At 43.3% G+C, this 12,675-nt stretch overlaps 1 protein-coding gene across 2 annotated transcripts in view; it reads left to right on the top strand.

Moving 5' to 3' along the window:
* Nucleotides 1–373: 373 nt before the first annotated feature.
* LOC134615084 (serine/threonine-protein phosphatase 2A regulatory subunit B'' subunit beta-like) overlaps nucleotides 374–12,675 on the top strand; it is a 77,885-nt gene continuing 65,583 nt past the window's right edge. For both annotated transcript variants that reach the window (XM_063459499.1, XM_063459490.1), the window contains exon 1: nucleotides 374–793. In XM_063459499.1, coding sequence (XP_063315569.1) covers nucleotides 449–793 — 345 coding nt within the window. In that variant the 5' untranslated portion in view covers nucleotides 374–448. The remainder of the gene's footprint in view (nucleotides 794–12,675) is intronic.

The raw sequence follows: 12,675 nt of genomic DNA, 5'->3' as shown, positions 1-12,675 counted from the left end.
CAAACCAAACAGGACACACTCATTATACAGGGAGCGTTTCAGCACGTTTACACCAGCAGTTTCAGAGTATTCACATTTTACCTTTCTCAGGAAAAAAAAACAATTTTAGTAACAATTTTCAAAAACCCGTTGCGAATCAAAAAAACGACCAACCCAATGACAGCCCAGGCGGCAGGGCGCTACGTCACTCCGCTACAGAACCCGAATCTAGCTACTCGTTGCCTGTCAGCCCTCTCCCTGTTACCTTCAGCACAGCAGTTGCCAAGGTAACGCTTTTTCGGCCGGCTCGAGGCGTCGTGCGTAAGGGGCGCGCGCATGCGCGAATACAAATTAAACGCTCGCGCTCTTCGGCGTCTTCGCGGGGTTGCGCATGCGCGTGGAATTAAAACACCTTGCACGGAGAGGGATATACCGAAACCCGGAATACGGCGACTGACAGACCGCGAGCATGAGCAGCGCCCTCCAACCCGTCCTCAAAATGAAGGTGGACGAGCTGTTCCTACACTGGCTGAGCGAGACGCCCACACAGCTCCTGCTGAAGGACTGTCTGCGGCGGATAAAGAGCGGCGAGAAGCTACCGGTGCTGAGCGACAATAACTGCGAGGACTACGGGGCGGCTCCGGTCTGTAACAAGAGCCAGCTGCACAACCGGCTACTGGACCACCTCTCCATCTCCGCCATGGCCCCCTGCAGCCCCCCAGCACACTCACCGGCAGCCCTACCGGTGGCCAGCTTCGGCAGCCCCCGGAGCGGACTGACACCCCGCAGCCGCCGGTCTGTAGGAGCCAGAGTGGTGAGTTTATTATACCCAGTATTATAGTGTTATTACCCGCTGGGTGTACCCGGTATTATAGTGTTATTACACCCATTGTACAGCACTACAGAATCTGATGGTGCTATATAAATAATAATTACCAGATGGTCGTACCCAGTGTATTCTAGCGTAGTTACCGGCTGGCCGTACCCAGTGTATTCTAGCGTAGTTACCGGCTGGCCGTACCCAGTGTATTCTAGCGTAGTTACCGGCTGGCCGTACCCAGTGTATTCTAGCGTAGTTACCGGCTGGCCGTACCCAGTGTATTCTAGCGTAGTTACCGGCTGGCCGTACCCAGTGTATTCTAGCGTAGTTACCGGCTGGCCGTACCCAGTGTATTCTAGCGTAGTTACCGGCTGGCCGTACCCAGTGTATTCTAGCGTAGTTACCGGCTGGCCGTACCCAGTGTATTCTAGCGTAGTTACCGGCTGGCCGTACCCAGTGTATTCTAGCGTAGTTACCGGCTGGCCGTACCCAGTGTATTCTAGCGTAGTTACCGGCTGGCCGTACCCAGTGTATTCTAGCGTAGTTACCGGCTGGCCGTACCCAGTGTATTCTAGCGTAGTTACCGGCTGGCCGTACCCAGTGTATTCTAGCGTAGTTACCGGCTGGCCGTACCCAGTGTATTCTAGCGTAGTTACCGGCTGGCCGTACCCAGTGTATTCTAGCGTAGTTACCGGCTGGCCGTACCCAGTGTATTCTAGCGTAGTTACCGGCTGGCCGTACCCAGTGTATTCTAGCGTAGTTACCGGCTGGCCGTACCCAGTGTATTCTAGCGTAGTTACCGGCTGGCCGTACCCAGTGTATTCTAGCGTAGTTACCGGCTGGCCGTACCCAGTGTATTCTAGCGTAGTTACCGGCTGGCCGTACCCAGTGTATTCTAGCGTAGTTACCGGCTGGCCGTACCCAGTGTATTCTAGCGTAGTTACCGGCTGGGTTACACCCAGAGTACCTATTTATCTAACATTTTCCATTTTATTCTGAATTCCCACCAAGGTGAAATATAGTTTCTATAAGCCCAGTGGAGCTGGAAGCCAAGCTCTTTATGGTGACTACAGGAAGTGTTTTTTCTGATGGTGTCAGTGTGTCTGTAGGTGATGATCTTCATTTCCAGGAATGTGTCACACACCGCAAATAGCTTACTGTGTGAATAGTCTTGCGTCACACGTGTGTTGCTATGGCAACACTATCATGAACCAGCAAAGTTATAATGGACAGAATACCAAGATTAGTTTTTTTTTTTTTTTGTACGGTGATCCCATTCAAGTGGCACAGTCACTTCTCAAAGTAAATAAAATAAACCTGTCACTTTCCAATGTTGTCATTTACAAATTTTTTTTTTTTTTTTTTTTTTTTTATGATGCAAACCTATTTTGTCATGAGGGTGCATACTGCATTGTGCTAAGCATGTGCAAACATACCTTTTTGCTTTTGTAACACTTTACATGCTGGTGCTAAAGCATGTCTTGATCATTATGGAACGCTGAAATAAATATGGTTTGTATTCTTCTTTTCTAATTATGAGTGTAACAGGCGTTCTAAGCTCCATAATGACTACAGTGCACTGTGTCGACGCATTTGAAAACTCCTCTGTACTCTGCAAGTGGGGACCTTCATCTTGGATCCCTGTCGGTGATTGTTATAAGCGTTTTATATATATGTATATTTCATCATGGCAAAAGCATACGAGTGACGCAATCTCATTAGAGCAACCCCATAGGAAAGCATTGAATCAATGCTTTCCGGTATTGTTTTAGCAGAAGCTGGTTGTCTTCATGCAAAGCGTGAGGGCTTCTAGCGTCAGGCAACCAAAAGTCGCTTAACAATCCAGATATGCCTTTAGTGGCTGTCTGATTGACAGCCTCTAGAGTTAGAGGTAACCCTAGCAGGTGATTATTGCAGTTTCTCAATAACTGCAATAATTACAATTGCAGGGTTAAACGGATGGGCACTGCACTAAGACCACTTCAGTGAGCTGAAGTGGTCTGCGTGCCTATAGTGTCCGTTTAAAAGGAAAAAGGAGCATCTCATAAAGAAGTTAACACAAATCATAACAGGCTTTTATTGTTTTGTTTAATGGCATAAGTTACAGGGAAGTGACAGATCCACTTTAAGAAAAGTCACCATTTCCCTTTGAAGGAGCACTCCAGACTCATAAGGCACTTTAGCTTGCTAAAGTGACTTATGTTTGGACTCTGTCATATATGTTTGACCGCTTATAAGCGTGCCGGTTTCACGCTAGAAATCAACGTTAATATAAACTTGTGTTCTGCAAGTGGGGATGAAACGCCTCCGCAGCTGTCACACAGGCAGGTAAGGAGACTTTCTTCTCCTGGCTCCATAGAGTTAATAGAAGTGCCAGGCGTGTTGGTCTAGCACACTCCCCATTCCTCACCTACAATGAGCTGTACTACAAGAAAGTTGCAATTGTTTGCACATGCTTACATCTCCAGCACAGAGGCTTCTCATTGAGAAGCCTCTGGCCTATTCCTTGGCACAGTTTAAGTCTGCAGCCACAGGCAGGTTATTTTCATGTAAACTCAAAACATGCAGAAAATACATGCATGTTTTCTTTGGGCTATAGCTGGTAAATTGTTGAATTTCTTTGCTTTAATTGGTAAAAAGGTAGACTCCAGACTTGATCATCCAGTTGCTGTGACAGCCTGTCAGATCAGAAATTATGAAGTCTACTCCTGTCTTCTGGACTACCTTGTTCCTTTAACCCCACAATGCTGTATTATGGCAAAAAGCATCTCATGGTTATTGTATGAAGCCACTGCATTGGGCAACTGTTGATAGCTATTGTATGACTGCCCCACTATTGAGGAATCCAGCAATAAAAGGAGCACTGAAATGTGTATGTCTTGTCTTTATCATTTGGTGTTTTTCTAATGCTAATGCTAATGATGCTGTGGGCAAGTTTGACATTATCTCCTCAACTTCACAGCAAGTGTATGCTGACAAACTTCAATGAGGTGGGGATCCCTGTTGAAGTAAAAGCAACACTTAAGGAAATACAGGCTTATATTCATTTAATTTACTTCCTCCTGCTATCTTGTCTCTACTCATGCAAAATTTGGTCTGTTTCTTTTTCTGATACTACTCAAAAACTGGCTACATGTCATAAAAAGGGACACAAGGTTTGAGTTGATATTAATTTTTAACCGCAATTCAATGTATATATCCAAATTCAAACTTTTTTTATGCAGTGGTGAAAAAGGTAAAACAAAAACTTGCATACAAAAGACTCATCCAATCTCTCCAAAGCCAGTGTTCCATTCTGTCTCTGCGTCTTTGCAGCCTTTGTAAGTTAAACACATTGTCTTTTAGCAGCTTCAGTATAGTGCAGATGGTTATTGAAGCTTTATTTACTGTATGCAGAAATTATGCAACATAGAGACGATTTATTTTCTGTTGGCATTTTGCAAGGAGTTGTGCTCTGTAAGCACATTATTAGATGCGCTGAGCAAACTAACCTGAAAATATTGAGCCCTTGGGCAGATAATCTTAATGCACTGCAGATGTCTAGCCTTGAGCAAGGCTGACCAATTCTAGCTAACCAATCTAGTGTGAATTCACAGTAGGTGAGAAGCCTCTTTTCATTGGTGTTTCAATATGCCACACTGGTATGCCATATACAAGGCTCCTGGTGATTTCATACCTCCTAAATACAGGTTGTTTGAAAATGTTATAACCTTTTTATAGAAGAACCTTGGCTGTAAACATGCTATCATTGAATTCCATTAACAGCTCCCTGGATCTAAGATGTGGGATATCACCAATAAAATATCTAGTAAACATCTAAGCATTGTCTCAGGTTTGCACTTCGATCGTAGATTCCATCTTGTATAAATTAAATGGTGTGATTTTATGTACTTGTATGTGCTAGCTACGATTAATCAAAACTTTAAATACGGTAAGCAGAAATTTAATCACTGTCTGTCTAGATATATTCCTTTACAAACTGCAGTTGTTGAGGTTCCTACACAAAATGTCTAATTGTCTAGACTCCACAATCTGACATGTGGTGGTAATTGTATTAATTTTAAGATTTACTAATCAATTTATTTGGTCATAGGTTTTACAATACAATGGGGGTCATTTGCTAAAGTCCTAGTGGGCAAAACCATGCAGTGTTGTACAGGGGCAGCCACACTGCAAAATCCAGGCATTGGTTTTTGATATATTTTACTGTGGATTTTGCAATACAGACTGAATTATCCTTAATCAGCAGGTCTTGATTTCAATCTGACCAAACACCTGAAGTCTGGATCTGACTGTTAACATATGGACCCAGATTGGTAAAATCCAAACCTATGTTTTTAAATCTCAGAACAGTTTGCTCTTTGGAACCATCAACGATTAAGTGTAATCTTGCCATTGCTCTTTTTTTCCCCAGAAGAGTAATAGGAATGGTGGCTATAATATATAGATTGTTGTACTAAAAATCCGTTTTTTTAAAATTTAGACTTTCAGCGGTTTTCAATGAACAAATAAAACAAAAACAATTGAAATAGCTCAACACAATGAATGCTGCGAGTGGTTTTCCCAAATTCAACTGAAAATGCAACTTCTAATGACTTCTCCAGTCTCAAAATTATTCAACCCTCTGAATAGAATACTTCACAACAGCATAAATATGCAAAACAGGTGTTCTCTTAAAGGACCACTCTAGGCACCCAGACGACTTCAGCTTAATGAAGTGGTCTGGGTGCCAGGTACCTCTAGGATTAACCCTTTTTTTTTTTATAAACATAGCAGTTTCAGAGAAACTGCTATGTTTATACTGAGGGTTAAGCCAGCCTCCAAATCCTCTAGTGGCTCTCATTGACAGCCGCTAGAGGCGCTTGCGTGCTTCTCACTGTGAAAATCACAGTGAGAGCACGCAAGCGTTCATAGGAAAGCATTGTAAATGCTTTTCTATGCGACTGGCTGAATGCGAGCGCGGCTCCTGCCGCGCATGCGCATTCAGCCGATGACGTCGCGATCAAGATGGAGAGGAGGAGGAAAGCTCCCCGCCCGGCGCTGGAAAAAGAGGTAGGTTTATCCCCTTCCTCTCTCCAGAGTCCGGCGGGATGGGGTCCTTGAGGGTGGGGGCACCCTCAGGGTACTCTAGTGCCAGGAAAACGAGTATGTTTTCCTGACACTAGAGTGGTCCTTTTAAGCACACCTGAAGGAACAAATCAAGGGCTTCATTAGTTGCACCAGATGTGCTTGAGCTGGAAACGTGAAATATCTGAACTGGAACTGGCTAGGGATTTGTTGAGTGCTGTATTTGACTGCATGTTAGAAATATGGTCCACTAGAAATACGGTCCACAAAGTTAAGAGAAGAGATAATCAACCTTCACAAACAAGGAAGAGGATACAAAAAAGATAGCGAAGGCACTGAATGTTTCTAGAGACACAGAAGCATAGTTCACAAGTTGGAAGTTGAAGGAACAGTGGTTACACTACATGGACTGGGCAGGAAGGGAAGCTATCAATGGCTACAACCAGATTTCTAAGAAAGGTTGTGAAAAGCCCTTGAGTAACTACAAAATACCTGCAGCAAGAATTAGTGGCAACAAGCACTGCGGTTTCAGTGAGCACAGTAAGGCACATTCTAAACTTAGGCTTGCATGCCAGAATTCCAAGATGTACACCACTAGTGACCCAAAAGGACAAGAAAAGTCTGCTCCAATATGCTATAAATTGTGTGTGTGTGTGTGTGTGTATATGTATATGTGTGTGTGTGTGTGTGTGTGTGTGTGTGTGTATATATATATATATATATATATATATATATATATATATATATAAAATTATACACACACTTTTTTTGGATTCTGTTCTGTGCAGCGATGAAACAAAACTGGAATTTTTCGGTCCAATGGATCAGCGGTTTGTCTGGGGGTGAGGGGGAAAATTAAGCATATTTGGAAAAGAACACTCTGCCTACAATTAAGCATGGTGGTGGCTTGGTGATGCTCTGGGGCTTCTTTGCATCCTCTGGCACCGGAAACCTGCAGCATTTGGAAAGCAAGATGGATACGCTGAAGTATCAAGAAATTCTAGGAGAAAATGTCATGCTGTTTGTGAGGACACTGAAGCTTGGGTCATTGGACCTTCCAACAAGACAACGATCCCAAACATGCCTCAAATTCCACCAAGGCTTGGTTGCAGAAGTAGTCCTGGAATATTCTACAGTGGCTACGGTCACCTGTATGATTTTGTAGAAGGGGGTTGCACTACGCAAACCTAAGAATTACTGAGCTAAAAGCCATTGCTTATGAGCAATCATGACAGCAGAAATGTGCTCTACTATAAGTACTTAAGATGCTTGCCATGAAGGGGTTGCATAATTTTGAGACTGGAGAAGTCATTAGAAGTTGCATTTTTCAGTTGAATTTGCATTCATTGTGTTGAACTATATATTTTATTTTAATTTTTGTCAATCTTTGTTTTTATTAAGGCTTATGATAAAACGGTAAAGAAAAAAAGCAAGGAGTTAGTGCTTGTATGGCATATGTTATGCATAACAGATTACAATATCTTTGCCTGAGCTCCCGTGTATAACGGCCTCTTTTTTATAAATGTTTCAACAGTGTATTACTATGCAGGTTAAACAGTTAATTACAATTTGAGTAATATTAATAAGGGCATGCAAGCCTTAAGTAGTTTATATAGTGGACACTATGGAACCCATACAATTACTAAAACATTGTGCTTAGTGAGGAATGCTTTCGAGTGATTTGCCTTCAACAATATAGTTTTCTATAACTGTGGTTTTATTGTTTTCCTTCCGGAGTTCGTACACAATAACAGTTTGTACAGCGAGTTAAACATGTGAACAAATCTCGTGCTATCTGCCATTACATAGGTGTGAGTGATATGGGTCATTTGTCACTAGTGTCTCCATGGTTTTAAAGTTCTCGCTAGTGGGTAAATTTGGACCCCCTGTGTCTCGTCACCCCTTGTGATAGGTGTTCTCCCAGAGATGTAGGTTCCCGCCTACTATATGTCAAGGGTTGGGCTCTAGAGCGTCTTTGTTTGCGACAGAAGGTAGCGTCTTTTTGGGTTTGAGAACCCCAGTGTCCATTATGCCTCCCATTTGTTGCCTGCCCACCCCCTTCTTCGGGTCCGATGGCCCGTCCAGGGTTCTTCTGTGTCGCTATGTCTGGGTAGGTATCTATGCTGGTTACTTGCTCGTCCTGGGTGTCTCTCGCAACGTCAGTATGGTTCACTACGAATTCAAGAAAGGGGTAGAGCACGCTAGGTAGGGGAACATGTGTAGCGAGGTCAGGAGTAGCGATGTTTAGAGGGAGGGAATGTGGGGGTCAAGGAGGAAGGTGTTGGATATCAGGTTTGGAGGGTGGGGTGGGTGTTGAGCTATTTTTAATAGCTTTTGCTTGATTTGTTCATTGCAAACAGAAAGTCTGTAAAGTTTTGATGATATAGCTGATTTTTTTCAATGGGGGATAGATCATGTTGATTACAACTGTATGCAGGGGCATGCTATTTCCTTGACACATTAATATGATGAGGGGTGCACTTGTCAATTTCTCACCTCACACATGGACATCTGATGTGGTAGTGAGAGGGGTGGTATTTGTATTACATTGTCCCTATGTTCCCCATCAAGCAAGTTGCCTTTTCCTTTGCGTTTATTGTAACTTCATGTTTACATCCCAAATCGTTTATATCCTTTGTTAGGCGTTAGTGTTACGCAAAGTACCATGGCTAATACATTGATTTGAAGTGGACTTGATGCCAGTGGCGCAACTAATGTAGAGAAGGGCCCTGGTGCAATAAAGTTTTTGCCTTTTTATTTTATTTATTTTTTTCTCCTTCTAGTGCAAGAGTGGTCTAAAGGTAGATCACCATTTGTCGTACAAATCCAACAATGCTGTGCAAGCTAGGGGTCTACCATTTCCCCATCCTTGCAGGGTTGTGTTGGTGTGCAGTGTTTGTACAAAAACCTGCTTACATTCAAATGCACAGAGTATATATGTGCATATAGGGGTATCTTTGTATGTAGTGTTGCTGTTGGAACGTAGTGTTGGCTTTTCTGTGTAGTGTTGATATACAAGGAGTGCTTGTATATAAATTTTAGTGTTTTAATACAGGGGTTTATTTGTATGCAATGTTTGCGTTTGATTGCAGTTGTGGGTTTCAATGTAATGTTGGCTTTTAAATGCGGACACATTTGTGTTGGATTGCAGAAGTGTGTTTGCATGTTGTTGGTGATTGATTGCTTGGATGTATGGTCATAACCTGCCACATATTTACTGATATACATACACATTAAAGGGAAACTCCAGTGCCAGAAAAACGATCCGTTTTTCTGGCACTGGAGGGTCCCTCTCCCTCCCACCCACCAATCCCCGGTTACTGAAGGGGTGAAAACCCCTTCAGTCACTTACCTGGGACAGCGGCGCTGTCTCTGCCTCCGCGACGCTCCTCCTAGTGATTACGTCGGCCGGTGGGCGAGACTAATCTCGCTCACCGGCCGAGGAGACCTAATGCGCATGCGCGGAAATGCCGCGCATGCGCATTACGTCTCCCCATAGGAAAGCATTGAAAAATCATTTCAATGCTTTCCTATGGGGTTTTGAGCGACGCTGGAGGTCCTCACACAGCGTGAGGACGTCCAGCGACGCTCTAGCACAGGAAACCTGTGCTAGAACCCAGGAAGTGACCTCTAGTGGCTGTCTAATAGACAGCCACTAGAGGTGGAGTTAACCCTGCAATGTAAATATTGCAGTTTATGAAAAACTGCAATAATTACACTTGCAGGGTTAAGGGTAGTGGAAGTTGGCACCCAGACCACTCCAATGAGCAGAAGTGGTCTGGGTGCCTGGAGTGTCCCTTTAACACACAGATGCATGTTGTGTACATATCAACAGTAACCTGTCACATACATGCACCCTGACATATGTGCGTACACATGAACATACATAAACATATACATTTAATAATTGTAGTTTCAGCTTACTGTCTGAGGGGGGTGGCTTGCCTGCTGTTCTGCTTCTGCTCCTGGCTGAGGCTAATGGGAGCGAGTGTGGGATCTGCTGCAGCTCACTGAAAACTTTCCTTCCATGATGCTTACGCCTCCTCCCTGCCCCGCGTTACTCCTTTTTTGAGATGGGAGGAAGTAATCCGCTGTCACTTCCTCTAATCTGGCCAACGCTACTGGGCCCAAAAAAGGCCAAGGTGCCTGACTGGGCCCCTGTTCAGCAATAAAGAAATGCCCTAAGTCTGTTTTTTAAACCAAACATCTGCCCCTGTCCAAATGTTTAGTTAAATAATGTGTGCACGCTGAAGAAATCACACTGACCCCAAAAGTTCAGTTAAAATGAAAACTTCCAAGTGTATTGTCAGGGGGCGGCGTAGCCCCTTAAAAAGGCAAAAGAATGCAACGTGTGCAAATACAGAAAGTAAACTTTTCAATTGATTAAGTGTTAGGTGTTTTAGTAAAGTATACATTTAATTGGTTAGACGTTAAGTGTTTTATCTTGATGGACTTCCTCCAGGGTGTTGATGTCCTCATCATCTTAGGTGTAGCTCAGGATTGAGACGCCATCTTACTACATGAGGGTCTTGGTCTATGGGAGGGGGTGCTCTAGCAGCCATTTTGAGTAATGAATGAACACAGGTACACATAGTAAATAGACATTTTACTCACATTAAATTTTTATCCATCACAAGTCCATTAGCCACCCAATGGGCCACTAGAGCATGCGGGCTCCAATGCAGCTGCACTGGCTGTAGCTCTGCCACTGCATGGTGCCTTGAGTCTGTATGTGCAATTTTACTTTGAACATCTGTATATACAGTATTTAACCCCTTTGGTGCTGGAGGTTTAAAGGAACACTATAGGGTCAGAAACACAAACCTGTAATTCCTGACCCTATAGTGTTAAAACCACCATCTAGCCCCAGCCCTTGCTCCTCTAAATATCATAAAATTTTACTTTTGTTAAAGTCTGCAGCAGCTGTCTCTGCCCCTGATCTCCCTGCTTTGCTAGCATCGTCAGAAGTGATTTCTCTGAGCCAATCACAAAGCTTTTTCTGTCATATGGTGGCAGTACCAGTGGGTTTTGCTCCTTCCTGTGGACAAGCATCTAACAAGCTTAATTAAATCCACAAAACCCCTCCCCCTTGCCCTATAAGAAGGGCTATCCGGCAAAACCAACCTCAGTTTCCTTTCTTGTCCCGAGAGGGAAGGACACAGCATCTGGAGGGTGAGACACACAGGCTGCTGGTCTGGGGGATTCCGGTCCGAGAGCTGCCCGGGCGGTTAGCTGAGAGACCATGCTACCTCCGTTATGGTTACGGAGCAAATGGATACATTGCCTCTTATGCCGAGAAGGTTCCGGTGAATACTTTCTGGAGGCGGTCTTGATGACCTGCGCACAGCGGTGGAACGCACGCCCAGGAGGTGATGCGTTCCACCAAAAGTTTCCGGTGGTGCGCATGCGCATGCCGAAACTTTATTTAAAAAAAAAAAAAAAAAAAAAAGCGCGAAGTTTGATGCTCGGCATAGATGAAGCTGTGCAGTACCCACTGACAGCATGGATGCTTGCCAGAAGTGGTACGCCGTGTCACCAACCCCCCACACGGTTCAGAGGCATTTTGAGGTGAGGTGAATTAATCTTTCCTTCAAAATGATCTCTGTAAAAGTTTAGACACTTCATTTGCAAAGTGTGAAGCCACGTGGTAAGAAGAGGACGAAGATGAACCCACTTTATGCACTATGATGAATTGCTGTGAGCAGTATAGGTACTCTCTATATGCTCTATGACGAATTGCTGTGAGCAGTATATGTACTCGCTATATGCACTATGACGAATTGCTGTGAGCAGTATATGTACTCGCTATATGCACTATGACGAATTGCTGTGAGCAGTATATGTACTCACTATATGCACTATGACGAAGTGCTGTGTGCAGAAGATGTATGCAATATATGCACTACGATGTGTTGCTGGGAACAGTATATGTAATCACTATATGTTCTATGACGAGTTACTATGAGCAGTATATATACTCACTATATGCACTATGATGAATTGCTGTGAGCAGTATATGTACTCGCTATATGCACTATGACGAATTGCTGTGAGTAGTATATGTACTCACTATATGCACCATGACGACTTGCTGTGTGCAGAAGATGTATGCAATATATGCACTACGACGTGTTGCTGTGAACAGTATATGTAATCACTATATGTTCTATGACGAGTTACTATGAGCAGTATATATATACTCACTATATGCACTACGACGTGTTGCTGTGAACAGTATATGTAATCACTATATGTTCTATGACGAGTTACTATGAGCAGTATATATTCTCACTATATGCACTATGACGTGTTACTATGTGCAGTATATATTCTCACTATATGCACTATGACGTGTTGCTGTGAACAGTATATGTAATCACTATATGTTCTATGACGAGTTACTATGAGCAGTATATATATACTCACTATATGCACTACGACGTGTTGCTGTCAACAGTATATGTAATCACTATATGTTCTATGACGAGTTACTATGAGCAGTATATATTCTCACTATATGCACTATGACGAGTTACTATGAGCAGTATATATTCTCACTATATGCACTATGACGTGTTACTATGTGCAGTATATATTCTCACTATATGCACTATGACGTGTTGCTGTGAACAGTATATGTAATCACTATATGTTCTATGACGAGTTACTATGAGCAGTATATATTCTCTCTATATGCACTGTTGTGTTGCTGTGAACAGTATAGGTTACCACTATATGTTCTATGACAAGTTCTGTGAGCAGTGTATGCACTCACTATAGGCACTATGACGAGTTGCTGTGCACAGTAT

Source organism: Pelobates fuscus, chromosome 1 (assembly GCF_036172605.1).
Source record: "Pelobates fuscus isolate aPelFus1 chromosome 1, aPelFus1.pri, whole genome shotgun sequence".
NCBI lineage: Eukaryota > Metazoa > Chordata > Amphibia > Anura > Pelobatidae > Pelobates > Pelobates fuscus.
The sequence above is the reverse complement of the archived record's forward strand: the minus strand, read 5'-3'. Positions and strand labels throughout refer to the sequence as shown.